A 25,291-nucleotide genomic window follows, 5' to 3' on the forward strand; every position below is an offset into this window, starting at 1 on the left:
GACAGAGCAAGACCCTGTTTTCTTTAAAAAAGCACACTGAAACCATGTATTACTCCTTCTACCTTTATAAATTCCAAACCCAGGTTTTGTTGTTATGTAGAGTCAGTCTGTGGCTTTTTTTGATAAATTGCTTAAACGGGATACCTCACATACTGACATGTGAGAAGCAAAGGTTGATTACAAATTAGCTGACCAAATTTAGATCTTTGCTACTTGCGCATGCTCACCAAGTAACAATCTCCAGTTGACCCATGTTAAAATTGCCCCAGCAGTTTCCATTGGTTTTATAGATCTTCATGGATGGGTGGCGAAAATGCAGGTTGCAACATACCCTCCAGGTCACATGAGGCGGAGCTGAGACAGTTACAGTTAGAGAGGAAAGTTAGAATCCAGTGATGAAGAATTTTGCTGCTCTGTTGCTTGGGAGCACATTTGTTTTTGCGTTAAAAGCAGCTTCAAGATGGCTTTTTTGTTGTTTTTAATAAGGAACCATTGGAAAGGTCATTTCATCTTTTTCTTTATGTTTTGCGTTTGTTGAGGGGTGTGTAATTCATTCACATTGTGTTAGGTACGAGAGCTCTAACACTGGGCAAGAATGACTCGTCATGTTTCCTGTCCCCACTGAGCTTCAAATCTATTTGCAAGTCAGACTTTAAACAAATGATTACAACATATGATGAGCAAGTATGTGGGTATGTTGGTAAGAAGGAAGTGCTTCTCAGAGGGAGCTTTGTTCTGTTGTGTTTTGTTTGTTTTTTTAGAGACATGGTCCCGCTATGTTGCCCAGGCTGGATTATTCGGCACTCTTGAACTGAAGCAGTCCTCCCACCTCAGCCTTCTGAGTAGCTGGGGCTACAGGCGTGTGCCACTACACTGGCTTTCTTTTGAAATTAAGATACTTTCTTCACCATCTTTACAGACGTAACACCTTCCTGAGGAAGGAATTGTTGAAAGCTTTTCATTCAGCACTGATCTTACTGATGATTTCTGATGTTTCTATAGGAGATAGTGGAAGATGAAGATGATGACTTTCTGAAAGGTGAAGTGCCCCAGAATGATACCGTGATTGGGATCACACCGAGCTCCTTCGATGCACATTTCCGAAGTCCTTCAAGTAGTGTGGGCTCCCCACCCATGTTGTACATGCAACCCAGTCCCCTCTGACCACAGAGATTTGTGACTGAGATGTGACATTGGGGATTCCCCATCACCCATCATGCCCTCAGCACCCAGCTCGTGCCATTGGGCATTGATGGCATTGAACTAGAACGAGTGCCTGCCTCGGCTGTGGCACTGCCAGGTTAGACGGAGTCAGGCATCTGAAGACTAGGTGGGTTTTTTTTGTTCCCCTTACAGACAAAATGAAAAGACTGTCATGTGCAATATTTTACAGTGGGGTTGATGATACATTTGGAAGGATTTGCTTGTTTAATATGTACATTTTTTGTGTTAACAGCTTTTTGACACAGTTACCGGGTAATTTCTAATAATAGGCAGCAGACTGTTTTCACGGGTCGCTGTTCTGACATGGGTTTTGTCAGGTCCGTGGTCCTGGGATTTTGCTGATCAGCTTTCAGTGAAGAATCCTCTAGGATAAAACTGCTATTTAAAGACTTTAACTAGAAAGTGTTTATTTTGGCGACATTGTTCACCTTCTGCTGTATTGGCATTTGTCTGTTGGGATTTCAAGGGAGTGTAGAGAAGATAGAAGGAAAGCTGAGAGCTGGCGCGACGTGGTCTGAGACACAGCGTTGGAGCTGGCACTGAAGGAGATCTCCAGGGACTTCAGAGACCAATAAAAGCCCATAGGGAAGAGAGAGAAGATTTAGGGAAACAGAATCAGACGTGTAATGTCCTTGGCACAGCGAAAAAATGGATTTAAAAGACAAAAAATGGAGGTCCAGGTAGATGTAATTCACATGGACTGAAAGTGAGCCTGGGCTTGTGTAAAACACACAAGATTGTATTTGACCCCTTGGCTCTCAAGCGTCCCGTTAGATCTAGAAATGCTCCTTGGTAGCCATTAGATCGAGTCGGTTTTGATCTGCGTCAGTTGGTTATTGAGATTTCTTTGTTCAAACAGGAACATTTGTTTAGATTATTTGATGTTACGGTTTTGCTCACAACAGTAGGTGGAAGTTCCTAGTGCGGTGTTCATGTGATGGCTGTGCGTATCGTAGATTCGGCCTGGTGAAATCCTTCTCAAAGCCTCTTTTTGTATTTTTATGACTAAATGGAGGAAGTCTTCAGAAGACCTCGCTTTATAACAAATTTGTGCAAAACACTGCTAGAGTCATTTTGAAGCTCAAGCATTTTCACTTTGTTTCTTACATGTGTATTTTTGTTTACTGGTGAAAATGGCCATCTTTAAGCATATTTATTTTCTGCCACTTCTATTTATTTAAAGGCAAGCAATATTTTCTTGATCATAATATTTTGTAATGAAATACTTCCTCTTTCCCAGGGCTTTGTATGCACTTGTATAATTACATTGAGGGAAATGTAGAGTTTGAATTTCAGTCTGTAAATACTTTTTTGGAAAATAGAAATTTTTATTGCTTTAAAGTTTTGGATATGGGTGGTTTTCTTTTCGGGTCTTGGTAGAAAGTCATTTGAGAACGTTAAGGTTCTCTTTTTAACTGCTGGTAAAATGTGGATTTTTGTATATTAGATAAAATGAGTAAATGAAATTCCCCAGAAATTAATAGTAAGTGGGGTCTTTGTGGGTTGGGAAGTAGTTTTAATGTAGAAAGACATTTACAAATAAGTCTGTTTAATTTCAAAGGAGTTTGTGAAAAAAAATCCATGGTGAAAATAAAACAATGACATGGTTAATCTGGAACTTCCATTCTTATACCAATAAAAGGAGGTACCTCAATACATGTTCTTTCAATTGCTGTGTTTTGTTTTTTTTTTTAATTTAATGTATGAAAGCATTTTGCAGTGGAAAACTCCTGAGGCAATGCTGTTGAAGAGGGAGAAATTGTGCTGGTGTGGCAGGGAGCTCGATGAACTTCCCTGGATGCCGGGCCTAGGATGGCTTCCATGTGCACCATATGAAGTACCCGCGACTCTCCCTAATCACACCCAGCCAAGAGTGATTGAGGCTTAAGCAGGTCCAAGGGAAGGAGACACTTCTTGCAAAAAGTTACAGGCTTTTGAAGGGACATCTATGGGGAAAAATACTGTAAAATCTCCTTATAAGTTACATGCCAACAATGGGAATTTTCCCTTTCACTAAAAAGCAAGCTATCAGTTGTAGGCGTCTCCAGGGTCTGTCCTTTTGTCTGTGTGCTCTGGTTTGGTCTTCCTTGATGAGAAGTGGCTGAATTTTTACAAGTCAACTTACCGATTGCCACGGGCTTCCTTTCCTAACCAGCTGTTTGACCTTGAGCAAGTTACCTAACCTCTCTGAGCGCTAATTAAACTGTAAAATGGGAATAAGATACTAGTGTAAGGCTTTAATAATTCGATTCATGTGCAATTTAATGGCCGTTGTTTTCTTGTAAGAAAGGAAGCACTTTCATGGGAAGCTTTTTTTGGTTAAAGGTAACTTCCGGCTGGGTGTGATGGCTCACGCCTGTAATCCCAGCACTTTGGGAGGCCGAGGCGGGCGGATCACGAGGTCAGGAGCTCGAGACCATCCTGGCTAACACGGTGAAACCCCGTCTCTGCTAAAAATACAAAACATTAGCCGGGCGTGGTGGCGAGTGCCTGTAGTCCCAGCTACTCGGGGGGCTGAGGCAGGAGAATGGCGTGAACGTGGGAGGCGGAGCTTGCAGTGAGTGGTGCAGAGATCGCGCCACTGCACTCCAGCCTGGGTGACACAGCCAGACTCTGTCTCAAAAAAAAAAAAAAAAAAGATCCATTTCTTCCATAATGGTAGCAACTTAGATCTGAACTGGAGAGGAGGAACCAGTGTGTTTCCCTTGCTAGGCAGTGCTTATGATGGTGGTTCTTAACCCTGGGTATGCCCTAGAATCAATCCCTCAGGGCGTGCTGAGAAACTAAGGATGCCCAGGCTCACATCACACACCAGTTCAACCTCTGATTGAATCAGTCTCCAGAAGAGGGATCTGGACATGGATGGTTTTTAAAGCCCTCTGGTGATTTGAAGGTGCAGGCTGCCTTGAGAACTGTTCATTGGTTTACAACTGCAAGTGTTTTTGTTTCAACTAATTGAACATCCAAAGCTCCACCATGTTTTCTTCCATCAAATGCTTTCCTTTTGTGTGTTTCAGTCTGACTGGATCGTTGAGTAGGATTTATAATGTATGTAATAATTTGGGGCCAGGTGTGGTAGCTCATGCCTGTAATCTGAGCACTTGGAGAGGTGAGCAAAAGGATCTCTTGAAGCCAGGAGTTTGAGATTAGCCAGGGCAACATCATGAGACCCCCATCTCTATGTTAAAAAATTTGAAAAACAAATTGACATCCTTTCACTAAATATTTACTAAGGTTCTATATAATGTTCCATCTTTTTTTTTTTTTTTGAGACAGAGTCTCACTCTGTCACCCAGGCTGGAGTGCAGTGGTGCAATCACAGCTCAACTGCAACCTCCACCTCCTGGGTTCAAGTGATCCACCCCCTCAGCCTCCTGAGTAGCTGGGACTACAGGTACGCACCACCACACCCGGCTAATTTTTTTATCTTTAGGTAAAGATGGCATTTCACTATGTTGGCCAGGCTGGTCTTAAACTCCTGACCTCAAGCAATCTGTCCGCCTCGGCCTCCCCAAGTGCTGGGATTACAGGCGTGAGCCACCATGTCTGGCCTCAAAAAATTGTAATTTAAAAAATACTTCCCTGTATATATTCTTTGAACCTTGCCATCAGCCTTTTTGTGAGGTAGGCAGGTTGGTTTCCTATCTTGAAACAGGCTTTCCAACATTGTAATTAGTGCTTTCTTTTTCTTTTTTTTGTTTTTGAGACAGGGTCTTGCTCTAATCACCCAGGCAGGAGTGCAGTGGCGCAGTCGTGCCTCATTGCAGCCTTGACCTCTCACGCTTGACTGATACTCCTGAGTAGCTGGGACTACAGGCCCGCCACCATGCCTAGCTAATTTTTGTATTTGTTGGAGAGGCAGGGTTCCCTGTGTTGTCCAGCCTGGTCTCGAACTTCTGGGCTCAAATGAGTCCTTTGGCCTTTCAAAGTGCTGGGGTTACGGGCATGAGCCGCAGTGCCGGCTACACAGCTGCTATTGCTTCCTCATTGCCTGTAGACCAAAATTTGTGGAGCTGGGGTGGAAGAGCGGTAGGGAGTGGTTTCCTGCTTGTTATCTCGCTCATTTAGTCCTTTAGCGCAGGACTCAGCCTAGGAGATTGATAACCTGAGGTTACTCGAAAAAAGATCACCCAAAAGTGAAAAACCATTTAGGCAAATTGCACCAGCCCCAGGCAGAACCCATAGACCCTTGTTCTTCACCTTTGCACTTCCAAATGCCTCACTTTCATTGACTACTCTTTGCTCTGCAATTCCAATAATAGCTATCTTTAGAGTGTTTAGTATGTACCAGGTGAAACATGCTATTCTACAAAACCAGTTCAGTGAAGTTAAGTAGCTTGCTCCAGGCCAGCCTGCTTGTCATTGATCACCCTGGATTCAAACCCTGTTTTTAGCTCCGATTTTCCTAGTTGGGACTTACTTCATGTCACCTGTGTTAGAATGAGTTGTTTACAGTCTAGGAGCATCTTATAGTGATGGAGAGCACTGCCTTTGGAATCATGCAAAGCTGGGTTCAGTCTTGGTGCTGCTACTAATTTCTACCACTTTGAGCAAGTTACCGTATCTGTTATGACGGAGGTGTTGATAGTAGCGCCTGGATTTGTGAGGACAAATGACAAATGAGGTGTTGATAGTAGCTCCTACATTTGTGAGGATAAACGAGAAATGTAGGTGTAATAATACAGAGAAATAATTTCCTGGTAGCTAGAAATAGAGTTATTTTGGGTGGGAAGTTGGATAACCTGGCAATGGGAACACCCTCTTCTGCAGTCACTTCTTTACTGTAGTAAATTTCCTGGTATTTTTGTTGAATGGGGTGTGTAAGCTGAGGGGAGATTTATGAAAGACGATGAATACAGATGATACAATTCTAATGAAGTTTCTGCTCTATCATGTGGCTCCTCTGTAGCTTCTGTAAACTCACCACTGCATCTTTTGTAAAATTACTTTTTGTTCATGTGCTGCAGAGTCGGATGAATTTGAGCAGTATTTCCAGATTTGAGAAGAGAGCTCCACGGTGAGACGCCTCTCGCCTTGGGGACCAGTCCTCAGATTAGGGGCTGTGCAGTCAGTATCCGCAAATCCTTCCCCCACGATTCCCAGCCCACCTGTGAGTGGCCTATTGGATTCCAACCATGAAGTGTTATCGATGATCTCTTCAGTACGTGGGGCTAGCACAGTTCAGCATATATTTTCCCAGTTTAAGACTCTTTACGTTTATTATTATTATTATTTTTAGAGACAGAGTCTCCCTCTGCAGTGCCCAAACAGCTCATTGCAGCCTCCCACTCCTGGGGTCAAGAGATCCTCCCGCCTCAGTCTACAGAGTGGCTGGGATTACAGGTGCATGCCACCATGCCCAGTTAATGTTTAAATTTTTGGCAGAGACGAGGGTATGGGGGAGGGTGGGTCTCGCTATGTTGCCCAGGCTGGTATCGAACTCCCGGCCTCAAGCGATCCTCCTGCCTCGGCACCCCAAAGCTCTGGGATTACAGGCGTGAGCCACCGTGCCCGCCTGATTAGGTTTATTACTCATTGAATACAATCCTACGGAGCTGCACAGCAGGGTCCCAAACTCAAGCTTGTGGAAGGTCACACCTGGGAAGCGTGGCGCAATGACCTAAAGCGCAGTAGCCGCAGCCAGAACCCGCCCCGGGAACTCCCCCGGAGGCTCTCTTGGCTCGCACAGCCGCTCCTTGGCCGCTCCCCTTTCCCCGCCTCCTTCACTCCCACGCTTTTGGGACTACACTTCCCAGCGCCCCTTGCGGAGGAGGCGGGCCGCGAGCTGCTTCCGGGGCCGCTTCCTGGCTTTGGACTACATTTCCCGTGAGGCCTTGCGGCCCCGTCCTGGATTTCTCCAGACTCTTCGGCCAGCGCCGCCTCCGCCTGGACTCCACTTCCCGGCAGCGCCCGCGGCGGGGCGGGGCAGGACGAGGCGGGACGCGCGGCCCGAGGGGCGGGGGTGGCGGGCGGCCCGGGGCTGCGGGGGGGGCCACCGCCTCCCTGGGCCTGCCTGGGCGACCGCCTCCGCGATGCCGCTGCTCGTCGAGGGGAGGCGAGTGCGGCTGCCGCAGTCCGCCGGGGACCTCGTCCGAGCCCACCCGCCTTTGGAGGTGAGCGGGGCGCGGCGCGGGGCTTCGGGGCGGGCCCGAGGGGAAGCTGCAGGGCGGGCGAGCGCCCTCCTCACCCCGCCGCCGCCCGTCTCACGCGACACAGACTTGAAACTTGGCGCTGTCGGCACATCCGGAGCCCTGACTGTTGGCTCGCGCCTTCCCCTTGAGGGGTCCGGGAGCTTTTGCCTTCTTGAGACTTCAGCAGACTGCAGCGGAGGCCACTCTCTGACGGGGGAGGGGACGGGTGCCCAGAGAGGTTAGGTGACTAGCCCAAGGTCGCACAGCACCGCGGCTTGAGGACACGCCGGGACCCTTATTCCCAGACGGGGCGGCTGCAGCCCCCAGAGGGGCCGGTCCGTTTAGGCAAATCCGGCCGCCCGCCTTCGGGGACCGGCAGCCTGCCGTGAACGTTGCCTCGTCCTTGCGTCCCCGTGAAGCAGGAGGTTATTCCAGGGCGGGCTTCGGAGAGCGTTTGGGCCGGGGGATCTTGGCGGGGACCCCCATTCCTTCCTCCTCTCTCCCCTACCCCCGGGGCGTAGGGCGCCGAGTTATTTTTAGCCGGAAGAGCGAGCCTTGCAACCCAGCTGGGCCATAGGACCACGCCCTGATGCACGGGTTTTGTTTGTTTTTTCTGCTTTTGTGCTCAAATGGATCTCTCAACTCTTGTCCACGCTTCTGCAAGGGCTGTTGGCAAGGGGGTTCTTAGTTTTTAAAAAGAGCGGGGCGTGGAGCGGGGGAGGCAAACGTCCTACTTGCCATAGATCCTGTTAAAGGGGACTCAATCAGTTCGTTGATTTGAGAATCAAATATCGAGCCCCTAATATCTGTTGGGCACCGTACTTATCACTGTCCCTACCCTCGGAGTGTTTATAGTCTAGAAGGGAGAATGGTTTCTGATGGAAGAAGGCTCAGATACTGTAAACTGTTAAGTGCCATAAAGAAAAAGCGTCCCCTTTCACTCTGAGATGTGAAGCACAGGAACCTGACCAAGTGTGTGGGGTTGGGGAAGGCATTTAGAGGTTTCATCTGTCACAGCTGTACAGTTTGTGATTATTTTGTTTGCTCGTTCGTTCTCTATTTGATCTGTTCCCAGAATGTAAGCCTCCTGAAGGCAGATAAGAGTAGTATCCTCGCTTTTGTATCCTCAGAGTGTAGGACGGTCCCTGGCATAGAATTGACGCTCAGTGAAGATGTGTTGCATAAACGAGGGCACAAAATAACCCCTGAACGTGATCTGAAGGGTGAGAAGTACTTACTGACAGGAGAAGGCAGACAGCTCTGTGTGATTCTCAGCTTGCATTTCAGGACCGACCATCGTCTGTTAGCCAACATGCACCGAGCTAGGTGTGGTGGTGTGTCATTTTATCCTTGCATTGTGTTACTGTCTTGTTAACTAGCGAAGTCAGGAGTAGGACTCACCAAGGAAAAATAATTTCAGCAGCCTGAAGAATTTAGGGGACGCTCTACTTTTGTCTGTTTGAAAATGTTCGTGATAGAAAGTTAGATGGGTGTCCCGGGCTGCACACTTAAGTGTGGAGGGGGATTTGGTGACATACCGGGACTGCTCCTCTGGAAGGAAGGTTTTGGCCTATTTAAGAAGACATGTCCTAGAAAGACTGTACTGGGGACCAGTTTGTGTTACAGGAACTTTGGAAGGGGGCAATCACCTTGATTTGCGGCAGTGTAAGTGAAGGATGCAGGCACGAGAGAGATTTGAAAAGAAGGGTGAAGGCATCGCAGCTGGGCAAGCCGCCTGGGGCGCGGTGGGCAGGAGGGGAAGGGCTCAGTGGGTGGGTGGCCTGGCCAGTTTCCCCAGAGCAGTCAGGGTGAGGAGGGGAAACATGGAAAGTAAACCTACAGAGGTGGGTTGTACCCAGATGACCAAATGACCAAGGGGCTCAGATGGACTTTTCACCTACTTAGCAACAGGGAGACATTAAAGGTTGGAATTTTTTTTTTTTTTGGAGACTGAGTTTTGCTCTGTGGCCCAGGCTGGAGTGCTGTGGCGCAATATCGGCTCACTGCAACCTCCGCCTCCCAGGTTCAAGCGATTGTTGTGCCTCAGCCTCCCAAGTAGCTGCGATTACAGGTGCACACCACCAAGCCCAGGTAATTTTTTTATTTTTGGTAGAGATGGGGTTTCACCGTGGTTGGCCGGGCTGGTCTCGAACTCCCGACCTCAAGTGATCTGACCGTCTCGGCCTCCCAAAGTGCTGGGATTACCGGTGTGAGCCAGTCTGCCCGGCCTGGACTATTTTTATGTAATAAAGCAGGGTGTCCTCTTTGTAGGAAAGCAAAATATAATAATATAGAGAAGAAAAAAGTAATGTATGACTACAACCATTCTTCAGTTTGGTGGAAGTCGTAATGGAGGTTTTTCTTTGTACATAATTTGCTTTTAAACAATGATAGCTTGCTATATGTTGTTTTATGTGTCTTTTTCATGTAACGATGTGTTCTGAGTATGGAGTACCAACAGTTCAAAGCCTGTGTGTAGCTATGACTAGCAAATAACAATAACAGTAATACAGTGGAAGCTGCCAAGCACCACAGCAAGTGTTACTGCTATTCCCATTTTACAGATGAGAACTGTGAGGCACAGAGAGGCTGGGAAACTGGCCCCAGGCCCCACATCCTGGGAGCCGGGAAGCCAGGATTGGAACCCTGGCAGCCTGCCCTTACCTCTGGAGCCGCGCTATTCAGTACAGTAGCCACGAGCCATGTGGTTCCTTATGATTTAAATCAATTAAAATTAGACAAAATTGAAAACTCAGTTCTTCAGTAGCAGTAGCCACATTTCAAGTGCTGAGCAGACAGAGTGGCTCCTAATGAGACAGTATGAATATAGACTGACCATCCCTGCAGAAAGTTCCTTTGACCAGAGCTGTTGAGAGCCCTCCCTTAGTCACTCTTAACCAGTCACTGGGTACGCGGTCACCAGTCCTGCAACATCTTGGGTGATATAGTTCCATAGAGTCTACAAGATGCTCACAGCATAGCGTAGTTCCTGCTTTTATTAATTAATTTATTTTTGAGAGACGCAGCCTTGCTCTGTCACCCAGGCTGGAATGCAATGGCGCGATCTTGGCTCACCGCAACCTCTGCCTCCCCGGTTCAAGCGATTCTTCTGCCTCAGCCTCCCAAGTATCTGGGATACCAGACATCCGCCACCATACCCGGCTAATTTTTGTATTTTTAGTAGAGATGGGGCTTCAACATGTTGGCCAGGCTGGTCTGAAACTCCTGACCTCAAGTGATCCTCCTGCGTTGGCCTCCGAAGTGCTGGGATTACAGGCGTGAGCCACTGTGTTGGGCCTCATAATTTCTTATATACAGTTGTGCTTTACGGTTCACAAATCACTTTCATGCCCCTCTCCTGTTTATAAAGGAAGAAGTGACAAACAGGACAGCAGGGGTGAGGGCCACATGATCATCCCCTAGGTCACAGCTCAGTGACTGGCTAAGACACAGGTCAACAAGCCACAGCTCATGGGCCAGACCCTGCTTATGTATAGCCTGTAGGCCAAGAGTGCTCTTTATATTTCTCAAAGGTCGAAAATCAAAATAATATTTTGTAACATGTTAAATTGTATTGAAATTAAAACTTCGGTGTCACCTTTATAGTTTTACACATACCATCTGTATGGTCTGTGGCTGCTTTCACTTCGTCACAGCAGAGTTGAGCAGTTGTGACGGGGACTGCGGCCTTGCAGAACCTCAAATATTTACTGTCTGGCCTTTTTCAGAAAATCTGCTGGTCACTGGGTTAAGAGAATACTGCCTTTGAATAGGAATTGGGAAATAGGGATGAGGGACTGAGGGAAAAGTTTTTTTTTAAAGCAAATATTAGTGTCTAGAGAATATGAGAGGTTAAGAAAACTGGGACTATTTGTATATGAATTTATAAAGTAGGACTGTGTGTTTTTCCAAAGAAGGGAAGTTTGGGTAAACTCTTTTCACTACTTAAAAGAGGAAAAATTAGCCAAGTGTGGTGGCGTGCGCCTGTGGTTCCAGCTACTCCAAAGGAGGCTGAGGTGGGAGGATTGCTTGAGCCCAGGAGTTTGAGGCTGCAGTGAGCTATGATGGGGCCACAGCACTTCAGCCTGGGCAACAGAGTGAGGCCTTGGCTCTTAAAAAAAAAAAAAAAAAAATTAAAAATAAAGTAGAGGCTGGGCACAGTGACTCATGCCTATAATCCTAGCACTTTGGGAGGCTGAAGCAGGAGGATCACCTGAGGCCAGGAGTTTGAGACCAGCCTGGGCAACACAGGGAGCCCTCCCATCTCTACAAAAAATACAAAAGTTAGCCCGGTGCGGTGGCTCACGCCTGTAGCGCCAGCTCCTTGGGAGGCTGCGGTGGGAGGATTGCTTGAGGCCAGAGGCCGCAGTAAGGCACGGTCTTGCCGCTGCGCTCCAGCCTGGGAGACAGTGAGACCCCGTCTAAAAACAGAAATTAAAACATAGAGCAGAGCAGTCTGCCGCGCTAGTTTTCTGGCTTTCTCTCTTCCGATAATGTTTGCTTTTATTTCTTTGGGAAATCGAAGGAGCTGTGTTGAAGAGAGACATGCTTTCTGGTCTCTGTGAAAGGAATAATTAATTTCTCACAAATAGCTTTGCTTTTGAGTGGTGACCCAGTTGTGAAAATGAGTGTTAAAAATTCGCCTCTGCGCCCTCCCTTCCCTTCCCTTCCCTTCCCTTTCCTCCCCTCCCCTCCCCTTTCCTCCAAGAGCAAAGCAGAAGGTAAGTATTTCAGGAGTAATCAAGAGGGAATTCTGAATTCTCCCCTATGTTACTCTGAATGAAGGTGAGGTAGGAAGTGGAATGAGAATGAGAGGCTTTCACCTGTAGAGGTGTTCCGAGTTAGAGTACAGTCTGTCACACCCGTTTCTCATTGACTTCTGGAGCAAGCAAGGCTGTCTTGCCAATCTCATTTTACACTGCAGTTCATTTAATCTTTAGTTTGTTTCTTAAATTGAGGGGCTTGTCTCATTTTCATTGACACCTTGCTTCCGGTTAATGGAAGTGTATAAAGAGAAGAAAAAGCCGTGTAAGTAATCAAGCTGATCATTATGTTTATTACATGTCTTCTTTTAGTTTAATCTTAATTTTTTTTTTTTTTTTGAGGCAGGGTCTTGGTCTGTCACCCAGGCTGGAGTGCAGTGGTACAATCATGGTTCACTGCAGCCTCCACCTCCTGGCTGCAAGTGATCCTCCCACCTGAGCCTCCAGAGTAGCTGGGACTACAGGCACACGCCACCACACCCAGCTACTTTTTTTTTTTTTTTTTTTTTTGTAGAGACAGGATATTCCTTGTTGCCCAGGCTGGTTTTGAACTCCAAGGCTCAAGTAGTCCTCCCTCCTCAGCCTCCCAAAGTGTTGGGATTACAGTTGGGAGCCATCGCACCCAGCTGCTCTTATGTTTTATTAAGCGAGCACTAACCTAAATTAGCACCACTCATGCGAAATGGCAGGAAGTCAATAGAAGACTGAGACTGCAAAACTGTCCTCCCGCGTAGGCAATACATACATACGTTGCCCGGAAGATTTTGTTCATCCAGGAGTTTGTTGCAAGTAAGAAGGAAATGATGATACATTGTAGTGTTATATCAATTTAACATTTTTGAAAAAGTTTTCATTAAATAATTTAACCACTTGAATTTTTAACCACTTAATTTTTTTTGCAAGCTCACTAAATAAGTTTGTACAAATATTCAGTTAGATTATTGACACTTAGTATTAACATATCTTTCGTCAATTTGCCTTATCCATTCGGTTTTTATATTCTAATAATAACTATGTGATAGAACATCGAGAGAAGAGAGGACAACAGCACCAGGAAATCACTCATGTTTGCTCTTTCTGGCACAGCCATGGTTGTATTGGTGAAATTTCCTTCCAGTATTTTTCTCTATAAGCATTTAATCATTGTCATATCAGCAGCACATTTATAGCTCTTCAAAACATTTTTTCTACTTCTATAGCTGGCTTTTCAATTAGCATTTTGAAACTATGGGAAACTTTCCCATAGTTTTCATTTCTCATGACTGTGTAGTTAGTGGTTGTGACTTGGTTCTGTGCATAATTTACTTACTTTTTCCATTGTTGCTCCCAGCTTTTCCCCATTACAAATTACACAGGGGGCAGGGCACGGTGGCTCATGCTATCATCCCAGCACCTTGGGAGGCCAAGGCGGGCGGATCACTTGAGGCCAGGAGTTTGATACTAGTGTGGCCAACATGGCGAAACCCAGTTTCTATTAAAAATACAAAAAGCTGGGCATGGTGGTGCCTGCCTGTAATCCTAGCTACTGGGGAGGCTGAGGATGAGAATCACTTGAACCTGGGAGGTGGAGACTACAGTGAGCTGAGATCACGCCACTGCACTCCAGACTGGGCAACAGAGCAAGACTCTGTCTCAAAAAAAAAAAAAAAAAAAAAAAGACAAATAACACAGAGATGAACACATTTGGAGTTATTTCCTTAGGACAGATTTCCAGAATTGAAATTACTAGGTTAGGGACTAAGGTAAAAAAGAGGAAGCCAGGTATGGTGGCTTATGCCTGTAATCCCAGCACAGTAGGAGGCCAAGGTGGGTGGATCACTTGAGTCCAAGAGTTTGAGACCAGCCTGGGCATCATAGGGAGGCCCCATCTCTACAAAAAGTATAAAAATCAGCTGGGTGTGGTGGTGCAGACCTGTGATCCCAGCTACTTAGGAGGCTAAGGTGGGAGGATTGCTCGAGCCTGGGAGGTGGAAGCTGCAGTGAGTTGAAATTGTACCACTGTACTCCAGCTTGGGTGACAGAGTGAGAGACTGTCTCCAAAAAAAAAAGGGGGATGTGATTTCAGAGCCATCCATCCACTATTCCTGTGTAATCTGATTCTCTTTAAATTGTGAAGAGTCTCACACTCTTTAGTAAAGAACTGTGATAGCCGGGTGTAGTGGCTCACGCCTGTAATCCCAGTACTTTGGGAGGCCAAGGCAGGAAGATTGCTTGAGCCCAGGAGTTCAAGACCAGCTTGGGCAACATAGTGAGGTCCTGTCTCTTTAAAAAAAAAAAAAAAAAAAAAAAACTCTAATAAAGGATTTTTGCATCTCATTTCATAGGTTATTATGACATCTGATTTCGTAGGTTAAACCACTGCGCAGAACCTCATCGTTTTCTCTGCATTGTTCCGAATGACCGTGGCGGCTGCCTTTTTCTTTGAGCCTCTCTGTCCACTAACACACTCCCGACACACTACCGTGCTGCCCACCAGAGCCCACTTTGGCTCTCTCCACATCTTTAGTTTTTCCATCCTCACTAATTTACATCACTATTTTATTTTTTTTTAATTAAACAGGAAAGAGCCAGACTTCTCAGAGGTCAGTCTGTTCAACAAGTGGGACCCCAGGGCCTTCTGTATGTTCAGCAAAGAGAGCTTGCAGTGACCTCCCCAAAGGATGGTAGGTTAGGAAGCAGTGAATTGGGCGTTATCCCAAAAGGCTATTGGATATTTTATTTTATTTCTTTTTTAAACAGGCTCCATCTCCATTCTGGGTTCTGATGATGCCACTACTTGTCACATTGTGGTCCTGAGGCACACAGGTATGACGAGAGAGGTGAAGGAAACCATTACTTAAACTGACCCAACCTTTGGGACCATTGAAATTCTCGCGTTGAGTTTCCTGGTGTCTTGTTGGAAGCGGACTCCGCTTACCTTTTTTCTGGTCTGCATGGTGTCTCCCTGGTGTCCTGGTCAGAATGGGTTGGCTGGGCAGCACAGACCTTTCCGTTTTTCCCCTACAGGATATTCAAAGACGAGGCGGTCCAGAGGGACAGGCGGAGTCTCGGCCTCTGCACTGCGCTTGCATCAGGAATAACTTGAGTCCTTTTACCCTTGTTCTTCAGGTAATGGGGCCACCTGCTTGACACATTGTGACGGAACCGACACCAAAGCTGAGGTCCCCTTGATCATGAACTCCATAAAATCCTTTTCCGACCACGCTCAATGTGGAAGGTGAGATCCACGCTGCTCTCATAGGTGAATTGGGATCTTGGAACCGTCGCGTGCAGGACGTGGCCGTGGAAGCTGTTAGGGGAACACAGGATGCCGCCACCGCCGTGTCTGCCTCGTTCCCCTGGAACAGAACCTGGCACGACTGGGCACTGCGTCAGCAGTGGTTGAGTGAATGAGTGGGTGCGGGACTTGAGATGGAAGGCTTGACTTTGAACTTGATGTCCTCTTAGGAACGTCGCGTTTGCGATTTTCAGGTCGCTTTGCTCCCCCCCCGGGTGTGGTAGCTCTTCGTGCAGTCATTTTTCCCGCAGTTACTTGTTAAATGCTTCCTCTCACCTACCCCTTGTAGTTTCTAGGGACACAGCAGTGACGAGTAGACAGAAAGCCTGGCCCAAGGTGTTCGTATTCCGAAGCCGAGAGACCGTACACAAGAGGGGGTGTTGGGTGGTGAGGCGGTCTGTGGAGAAGACAAGGCCAGGAAGATGTGGGGACTGTCAGGGGGCGAGGCCTGTAGTTCTTTTTCTTGTTCTCTTTCTGTTGTTGTTGAGATAGGGTCTTGCTGTGTTGCCCTGTCTGGAGCGCAGTTGTGTGATCTCAGCTCACTGCAGCCTTGACTTCGCAGACTCAAGTGATTCTCCCACCTCAGCCTCCCGAGTAGCTGGGACCACAGGTGTGCACCACCATTCCTGGCTAGTTTGTTGTATTTTTTTTTTTTGTAGAGACAGGGTTTTGCCATGTTGCCCAGGCTGGTCTCAAACTCTTGGGCTCAAGTGATCCTCTCAGCTGAGGGGGGTGCAGTTTTAAATTCTAGCAGATTGATAGTTTCCCACGGATTGCTAGAGAAGCAGCAGCCTCCAGCCCGGCTGCCCCCGCAGCACCTATCCTCTCTCCCTGCAGTAAAGTATCTGCTGCCTGCGTTTGACAGAGACAGGCACTGAGGCCCAACATGCTGGAGCACACAGGAGCTAAGTGGAGGCTGATGACACAGGCCTGCTGTCAAGACCACTGTTCACACACCTGTCCCCTCTCCGTGCTCTGTCTTTGTGTAGACCTGGCAGGCGTTGCTGTCATTTTATTTGAAGTCTAAGGCAGCCATTGAGTGAATTATTCCCATCATATACAAAGGCTTGGAATCGCAGGAGTCAAAAAAGGAAAGAAAGAGTTCTCTGGGAGAGTTTTGCTAGTCAATAGTGATCGATTCTAAATTCTACCTCTGCGGTCTGTGCCAACGCTGGGCTGACTTCCTGGGCATGTGACCCATGCAGACCCAAAATAGTATTTTCATTTGCCTATCACCTTGTCCCCGGCAGGGGGACATAATCAGTGTCATTATGTTTCCACACACTGTGCTCCATGGTTCTCAGAACATGCTTGTCAGCTCTTCCTGATCTGTTGTAGAACAACTGTGACCACTTGGGGAGTCAGAGGCAAACCTAGTGGCCCAGTGGCGAGCAAAGCCATGGTGGGCACAGCTCTCTTTACTACTCGGAGTTTATGAGGAGGCCCCTTGAGGCTGTCCCCCATGCTGGATACATCCAAGGTCTTGGTTCATCCCTTAGGAAGACTGTGTGTCTCAGAAAGCAGCGTGAAGTCCAGCAACACTTGCCGAGCGTGAATTCCCCCGGTTGACGGGCTGTGGAAAAGGGGGTAGTAGATGAGTGTGGGAAACACTGGATTCAACAAAGTTGGGTTTTTTCAATCGCAGGACTTCTCAGAGTTTCACTGTGCTAATGTGCAGTGTGACTCCTAAGGAGGGCTTCCAAGAGGCAGTGGCTCAGTTTTTTTGTTTTGTTTTTAAATTTGTTTTAGAGCCAGAGTTTCACTGTCACCCAGGCTAGTCTCAAACTTCTGGGCTCAAGCAATCCTTCCACCTCTGCCTCCCGAGTAGCTGGGAATAGAGGTATGTGCCAGCATACCTGGCCCCAAACTTTTTTTTTTTTTTTTGAGACAGAGTCTGGCTCTGTCACCCATGCTGGCATGCAATGGCACAATCTTGGCTCACTGCAACCTCTGCCTCCTGGGTTTAAGTGATTCTCCTGCCTCAGCCTCCCAAGCAGCTGGGATTACAGACGCCCACCACCATGCCCAACTTATTTATTTATTTATTTCCCCTGAGACGGAGTCTTGCTCGGTTGCCCAGAGCTGGAGTGCAGTGGTGCGATCTCGGCTCACTGCAATCTCCACCTCCCAGGTTCAAGCAGTTCTCCTGCCTCAGCCTCCCGAGTAGCTGGGATTACAGGTGTGCCACCATGCCCGGCTAATTTTCTTTTTTTCTTCCCTTGATGTGCAGTCTCACTGTGTAGCCCAAGCTGGAGTGCAGTGGCACGATCTTGACTCACTGCAACCTCTGCCGCCTGGGTTCAAGCAATTCTCCTGCCTCAGCCTCCCAAGTAGCTGGGACTACAGGTGCATGCCATAACGGCCAGATTTTTTTTTTTTTTTTGTATTTTAATAGAGATGGAGTTTCTATTCTATTTTGTATTTTAATAGAGATGGAGTTCTATTTTTTTGTATTTTAATAGAGATGGAGTTGCTCAGGCTGGTTGCAGACTCCTGAGCTCAAGCAATCCGCCTGCGTCAGCCTCCCAAAGTGCTGGCATTACAGGTGTGAGCCACTATGCCTGGCCTAATTTTCGTATTTTTAGTAGAGATGGAGTTTTACCATGTTGGCCAGGCTGGTCTTGAACTCCTGACCTCAAGTGATCCATCCACCTCAGCCTCCCAAAGTGCTACGATTACAGGTGTGAGCCACCACGCCCGTCCTGTGCCCGTACTCTTCTAGAGCAGAGCTCCCCACTGGTGCATGGAGGCGGCATCACGTTTGTGTTCAGATATGGATCCCCTGAGTCCTCAGGGCCCCTGGGCAGGGTCCCCAGAAGCTTGCCATTGGCCTTGGCCGTGTGCTCCAGGTATCTTGTTTTGCGGTGGCACGAAGATGACCTGAAGCTCTGCTGTAGAGCAGGGGCTCACAGAAACTGAGAATGAAAGTTCAAAGTGAGACCAGTGCACGCACTGGTGTCGTCTTCTGGCCTCTGACCCCTGTCCCATCTCTTTGCCAGGCTGGAAGTGCACCTCGTTGGAGGCTTCAGTGACGACAGGCAGTTGTCACAAAAACTCACTCATCAACTTCTTAGTAAGTTCATTGTTTTTTCTTTCCCCCAAATTGGACACAAATATGTACCTGTATTTGCTTGGGTTAAAAATCCCAACTAGTACAAAACCTAAGAAGGGTACCCCCACTTGGAGCAGCATAGAGAACCAGACTGCCTCGCTTGGAGTTTCACAGAAACACTGAATGCATGGAGCTCATGTGTAGGGTTGCAGGGCTGGAGACAAGATTTTCTACTAAAACAGCAGTGGACACATTCCAAAACAGTAAGTGCTCTCAACTGTGTGAAAACAGAGCCACCCTCCCTCCTGGCAAAAATGTCCATTTTAATCTGCAGAAAATTAAAACACTGATGATACCGTTTTTTCCCTATTAGCATGTTTTTTTCTTTTTCTTTCTTTTTTTTTTTTTTTCAGACGGAGTCTTGCTCTGTTGACCAGAATGGAGTGCAGTAGCACAATCTCGGCTCACTGCAAGCTCTGCCTCCTGGGTTCAAGCAGTTCTCCTGCCTCACCCTCCCGAGTAGCTGGGATCACAGGCGTGAGCGACCACACCCACCTAATTTTGTACTTTTAGTAGAGACGGGGTTTCACCATGTTGGCCAGGCTGGTTGTGAACTGTTGACCTCGTGATCCACCTGCCTCGGCCTCCCAAAGTGCTGGGATTACAGGTGTGAGTCACTGTGCCTGGCCTAAATTAGCAAATATTTTCAAGAAAGAAGGAAACAAAGATGACATTGTTGTGTGTGGACTAACCACGAGGCTGTGAGGTTAGCTTACTCATACAATGGTACAGCCTGTCCGGGAAGCAATTTGGCATCATGACTGAAGGCCTCACTCTGCCGCCCAGGCTGTAGTGCAGTGGCACCATCATGGCTTACTGCAGCCTCAACCTACTGAGTTCAAGTGATCCTCCCTCCTCAGCCTCCCAAGTAGCTGTGACTAGGTGCATGCCACCATGCCCAGCTGATTCTTCTTTTTTTTTTGAGATGTAATCTTGCTCTATCACCCAGGCTGGAGTGCAGTGGCGCGATCTTGGCTCACTGCAAGCTCTGCCTCCCGGGTTCATGCCATTCTCCTGCCTCAGCCTTCCTAGTAGCTGGGACTACAGGCGCCCGCCACCATGCCCAGCTATTTTTTGTATTTTTAGTAGAGACGAGATTTCACCGTGTTAGCCAGGATGGATGCCCAGCTGATTTTTAAATTTTTTGTAGAGACAGGGTCTTGCCATGAGTTAACTCTTAAAAAAGGTTCATATCCGGCCGGGCACGGTGGCTCATGCCTGTAATCCCAGCACTTTGGGAGGCCGAGGAAGGTGGATAACCTAAGGTCAGGAGTTCAAGACCAGCCTGGGTAACATGGTGAAACCCTGTCTCTACTAAAAATACAAAAATTAGGCCAGGCGCAGTGGCTCCTGCCTGTAATCACAGCACTTTGGGAGTTCAAGGCAGGCCGATCACCTGAGGTCAGAGGTTCGAGACAAGCCTGACCAACATGGAGAAACCCCGTCTCTACTAAAAATACAAAATTAGCTGGGCATGGTGGAGCATACCTGTAATCCCAGCTACTTGGGAGGCTGAGGCAGGAGAATTGCTTGAACCCGGGAGGTGGAGGCTGTGGTGAGCTGAGATCATGCCATTGCACTCCAGCATGGGCATCAAGAGCGAAATGGGCATAGTGGTGCACGCCTGTAATCCCAGCTACTCAGGAGGCTGAGGCAAAATTGCTTGAACCTAGGAGACGGAGGTTGCGGTGAACTGAGATCGCACCACTGCACTCCAGCCTGGGTGACAGAGGGAGACTCAGTCTCAAAAAATAAATAAATAAGTAAAAGGTTAATATCCTTTGACCCAGTAATTCCCCTTGTGGAAATACATGCTAAGAAAATAATCCGAAATGTGCATAGAGATTTGAGCCTGAAGATGAGCAGTAGAACATTACGTATAACAGGAAATCTGATGTTATCAGAATAATAATTATGTAGTCGCTAAAAAATAACACATAAAGGTGAGAATTACATGGGAAAATACCTATGCACAAGCAAATCAGGATATAAAATTGTTGGCTGGGCGCAGTGGCTCATTCCTGTAATCCCAGAACTTTGGGAGGCCAAGGCTGGTGGATCACTTGAAATCAGGAGTTCAAGACCAGCCAGCCTGGACAACATGGTGAAACCTTGTCTCTACTAAAAATACAAAAATTAGCTGGGCGTGGTGGCACACACCTGTAATTCCAGCTACTCGGGAGGCTGAGGCAGGAGAATCACTTGAACCCGGGAGGCGGAGATTTTGATGAGCAGAGGTCGCTCTACTGTACTCCAGCCTGGGTGACAGAGCCTAAGACTCCATCTTAAAAAAAAAAATTGTAAAATTGTCTTTATGGTCAGCTCTGCTGAGCACAGAAAAATATGGAAGAAAATACACTAATTAAAACAGTGCTAGGATTATGGACATTAAAAACCGACTTCCTTATGTTCTCCTGTATTTTTCAAATCTGTTACAGTGGCCAGATGTTTGTCTTTACAACTCTGATAATCAGGAAAACAGTTTACTTAGGAGAAAAGTAAAAATCTTATGAATCCATGGGTCCCCGCAAAACTCTCAGAATGAGGAGAAAAATGGGAAGGCTCAGCCCAGGCTCCTTTGGGCCTGAGGCTGAGAATGTGGCCGTCTTCTGGCGCTCAGGGTTCTGTGCTGTCAGCTCCCCAGAGGCCAGGCTGTGGCTGCTTGGGCGTGGGCGTTGGGGTGTGGGGTGGAGCACACTCAGCTGGCTGCCGTCCCTGCCTGTCCTTGGCTTGCTCAGCAGTTTGTTCTGGTAACTAGAGGAACTTTTCTGACATCCAGTCTTGAACTTCTCATCGTAGGTGAATTTGACAGGCAAGAAGATGACATTCACTTAGTGACACTGTGTGTGACAGGTAAGTTCTGCCATTTGTCCCAAAGTGAAGATGTGGGTCTCAGGACTGTTTTGCCCCCAGCCTTGCAGTGGGCCCAAGTCCTGGCACACACTGCTGTCACGGGTTGGCCAGCATCTGTTCTGGCTCTTCCTGTGGTGGGATGGCCTTCCCCTTGCCCTTGTCACCATCTGCCCAGCCTCAGTTTCAGTGCGGCCCCCTTGTCTCCCAGGAAGGAGGGCACTGGATCTCAGAGGAGCCACCACCTGTGTGGCAGACAGGGCGCACGGAGAAGGTGGGGGGAGTGGGGACCAATTCTGCAGCCGCCAGTTTGTTCAGTAAAAACCCCCCTGCCTTGGGACAGGGTAGGGAAACAGGGCCACAATCCCTTTCATTTTCTGGAATTTTCCTCCCTTTCTGCATTGAGGAGTTCCTTCTTGGCCTTCATTATACAAAGTAAAAATAATTGTTTGGTATTTCTTTAAAAAGTGTATCTTAAAAACATTTTTATTTTGTAGAATTAAATGACCGGGAAGAAAACGAAAACCACTTTCCGATAATATATGGCATTGGTAAGTAGTGTGCATCTTTTGTGGGTTGGAGGCTTGGTCACATGTGCGGTTAAAGTCTAATTCAGCAAACCAGTGACCCCACTGATGTCAGGATGGGACAGCCTTGGGTTCAGATCCCAGCTCCTGCGAACATCTGCTGTGAAACCTTGGGCAAGTAGCTTAACTTCTCTAAGCTTTACCTACAAAACTGAGGTAACATTCACTTCTTAAGACTTTGAAGCAGCAACGTGGTAGCAGATAGAAAGCACAGGCCCTGCCCACCCTTCCCAGGAGCTGGGAGAGCACCTGGTTTTGTTTCCATCTCTCCCCAGCACCCCAGGCCAGGCGCCCTTTTCTCCTGTCAGTGCTCTGGGGGAGGAAGGCAGGCACTGGAATCCTCCTATACATCAGGAACTGAGGAGGTTTTGCTTGAGAACAGAAGTCCTGCAAAGTGTAAAGCTCAGGCTAGAGAAAACCCAGAACCATCCTCCCTGCTTGACAGCCCCAGGACTCCTGAGGAAAAGGCGAGGAATCGGCTGTATTTCAGAGAGCTGCTGCTGTATCGGTGATACCTGATTGATTTAGCTGGGTAGTAGGTACATGGTGTTCACTGTTCTATTCTCTGTAATTTCGTGTATGTACAAAATACTAAATTGTGAAGATTCCAACAGAACGATCACAGTTCCCCTACCTACCCCTGGCTGTACACCAGTAGGGCTGACCAGAGGTTTTGCTACATGTCCGACTGAAGGAATGGCTGCCTCCCATGTGGAAAGCAGCTCTTGGTTTAGAACAAAATCTCGAGTTCAGCTCGGGCCTCCCTGCACTTTTCTTGGGGTAAAGGTTGCATTTTCCCTCCCCAGGGAGGGGAACTCTAGACACTTAGGAGCCATTCTGTTCACCTCCTATCTTTCTTTCTCTTAGGAGTGGAGGTAGAAATGTTAAGACTGTGCAGACTTTTCGCCTTGGTCTTTTGTCAATTCAGAGTCATCCTGTTGTCCTTCACAGCTGTCAATATTAAGACTGCAGAGATTTACAGAGCCTCCTTTCAAGATCGGGGTCCAGAGGAGCAGCTGCGGGCCGCGCGGACTTTAGCAGGAGGACCAGTGAGTTTGAAATCATCTTTGTTAAGGGGTAAAAAAAAAAAAAGGGGGGGGGCATCAAATATCAAGGCCTTAAGTTTTCTGGATCTTAGAAAAGTTTATGCTGTATGTCAGCTTCTTTACAGTTGTCAATTAGCAGGGACCAGCACATACATACATACCGCCCCACACTCACTGTCTCAAAATAGTAATGAACATCTTGAGGTCATCAGCTCCAGTTCTCTGCCTAAAAGGTGTGGGAGGTATGTGTGAACCCAAGCATCTGAATTCAAAGAGAACAAACTTCTGTTACTTCTTAAGAGCCTTCCTGTAAAGTTCCTACAAAGAGAGGAGACCTGGGACGCAGGAGTGGAGGTTTCTCCCCTCTGCACTCGGGACTAGGCATTCTTTTGGACCGGGTCGCCGAAGAGCAATTTGCTGAAACAATTAACCCAAAATAATGATCAAATTAAAGTCTGATTCCCTCAGTGTACTTAATTAAGTAACACTGTAATTTTAAAAGTTAGAAAACAAAACTCAAGGTTTATATGCCATTTGAGGAATGGGTGAAAGCTTTAAAAATGCTCAAAGTGTGAAAAAACAGAAATCATATTCAGGCCACCCCAAAGAAATCTTCTCATTTATGAAATGCTGATGTTTTCACTGGAAACTGTGTTTGGATTCAGAGCGATTTGTTTTGCCACCCCTTTTAACATTTTTAGGACTTCTCAAGGAGCCTAACAGGCCTAGTTTAGTTTGATACTCAGAACAGATTTCAGTCTCAGTTAGCAAAGTGAATATTGCTGGGTAAGCTGAGGCTGCCATTGGCAAATTTGGGAATTCAAGGAATGGATCATTTGGCAAATTAGCTTCTTTCTTTTGATGGGGTAAAGGCTGCATTTTCCCTCTCCAGGGAGGGGAACTCTAGACACTTAGGAGCCATTCTGTTCACCCTCCTATCTTTCTCTTAGGAGTGGAGGTAGAAACGTTAAGACTGCAGACTTTTCGCCTTGGTCTTTTGTCAGTTCAGAGACAGGGCAGCAGGCACTGTATGCTTTTCAATTGCAAGGTGATCAGTTGTTTGGGGTATAAATAATGAGGCAATGAGGAACACAGACTTTAGTCAGACGCATCTGGGTTTGAGGCCCAGCTCTGAGGCTTACTGGACACGTGACCTGGGAAATGGGCCCCGTTTCTCTGAGCCTCAAGTTTTCACCCCAAATGGGAAAAACACCCTTGTCCTGTGGGACTGCTGTTGGTGCTCAGCAGTCATGTGTATGCCCCACAGCGTGCAGCAGCAGACACATGGGACGTGTTCAGTAGCTGGCAGTTTGTTATTTCAGACAGGCTTTAAGCAGCTTATGCAGAGAAATGCATGAAAGGACTACACTGGTGCTTGCGTTACTGGGAGGGTTTGAAAAGTGGGTGACATTCCTGAAATTCTATCCTTGACACGTTCTTTTGTAGATGATTAGCATTTATGATGCAGAGACAGAACAACTTCGTATAGGACCATACTCCTGGACGCCATTTCCACATGTGGATTTCTGGTTGCAGCAAGATGACAAGCAAATACTAGAGGTGAGAGTTTACAGGCTGGGTAAGTCTTAAATCTCTGGACCCTGGTTTCCCCATCTGTAAGGAAAAAAAAGGGTTTAGACCAGGTCATAGCTGCTTTCCCTTTTACTTTTTGGATGCCATTGACAGACCCCATTTAACTTGTATATCAACTGGGGATATGTCAAGTCCTGGATGGAAATTTGTGTGGGTAAAGCAGTAAGCATTCAGCTTTTTTCTTATTAATCCAGGCCACCTCATTTCTTACGTGTTTTACTATATATGTGTCCAAGAACAAAGATACTTTGACATCTTTATCAAAGCGGGGAACAGCAAGGTGACTTCTCTCATGCCCACCATCTTGTGTTTTCAGAATCTTTCTACTTCGCCTCTGGCTGAGCCACCTCACTTTGTTGAACATATTAGATCTACCTTGATGTTTTTAAAAAAATACCCATCTCCAACTAACACACTGTTTCCTGGAAATAAAGCCCTACTCTACAAAAAAAACGAAGATGGCTTGTGGGAAAAGATCTCTTCTCCAGGAAGCTAAAAAACAGGAATTACCAAAGAAAGCACCTTTTTGGCCTGACAGAGACCATTGGTGGGGCTGGTACGAATCCAGATTTGGAACCTACATCCGTTGGGTCGTAGGCCTCCTTGCCTCCTGTCTTTCAAATGACTTTCAAAATAAAACCTTATTTTGGCAAAGGCATTTGTTGAGACTTACTTTTTGGTTTACTAAAAACTTGATGTCCAGCTTTT

The 25,291-nt window shown here is 47.0% G+C and overlaps 3 protein-coding genes across 11 annotated transcripts in view; 2 read left to right on the forward strand and 1 right to left on the reverse strand.

Annotated features, from left to right (window-relative positions):
* The window catches only part of RRN3 (RRN3 homolog, RNA polymerase I transcription factor), a 38,054-nt gene extending 35,161 nt beyond the window's left edge, over positions 1–2,893 (forward strand). Inside the window, exon 18 of the mRNA XM_005591310.4 lies at positions 1,003–2,893. Within this exon, the coding sequence (XP_005591367.3) occupies positions 1,003–1,164 (162 nt within the window). The 3' untranslated portion in view covers positions 1,165–2,893. The remainder of the gene's footprint in view (positions 1–1,002) is intronic.
* Positions 2,894–7,161: 4,268 nt separating this feature from the next.
* On the forward strand, positions 7,162–25,241 carry NTAN1 (N-terminal asparagine amidase). 6 transcript variants are annotated; one of them, XM_045381794.3, is made up of 10 exons: positions 7,162–7,337; positions 14,679–14,781; positions 14,858–14,923; positions 15,227–15,335; positions 18,395–18,468; positions 21,307–21,360; positions 21,855–21,908; positions 22,812–22,993; positions 24,437–24,550; positions 24,900–25,241. In XM_045381794.3, exons 1-10 carry the CDS (start codon positions 7,257–7,259, stop codon positions 25,077–25,079), a joined length of 1,017 nt encoding a protein of 338 aa, XP_045237729.1. In that variant the 5' UTR covers positions 7,162–7,256; the 3' UTR covers positions 25,080–25,241. The 6 variants fall into 6 exon arrangements, with proteins under 6 accessions (XP_045237729.1, XP_005591373.1, XP_073884390.1 ...); XM_005591316.5 differs by having other exon boundaries at positions 22,896–22,993; XM_074028289.1 differs by lacking the exon at positions 14,679–14,781.
* PDXDC1 (pyridoxal dependent decarboxylase domain containing 1) overlaps positions 16,029–25,291 on the reverse strand; it is a 68,110-nt gene continuing 58,847 nt past the window's right edge. For 3 of the 4 annotated variants that reach the window (XM_005591315.5, XM_005591311.5, XM_074028286.1), the window contains one exon: positions 21,826–24,604. In XM_005591315.5, coding sequence (XP_005591372.2) covers positions 24,545–24,604 — 60 coding nt within the window. In that variant the 3' untranslated portion in view covers positions 21,826–24,544. Of the gene's footprint in view, positions 16,969–21,825; positions 24,605–25,291 lie in introns of those variants that run through there. The other variant, XM_065536676.2, reaches the window with a different exon arrangement.

The sequence above is a fragment of the Macaca fascicularis genome, chromosome 20 (assembly GCF_037993035.2).
Source record: "Macaca fascicularis isolate 582-1 chromosome 20, T2T-MFA8v1.1".
Lineage (NCBI taxonomy): Eukaryota > Metazoa > Chordata > Mammalia > Primates > Cercopithecidae > Macaca > Macaca fascicularis.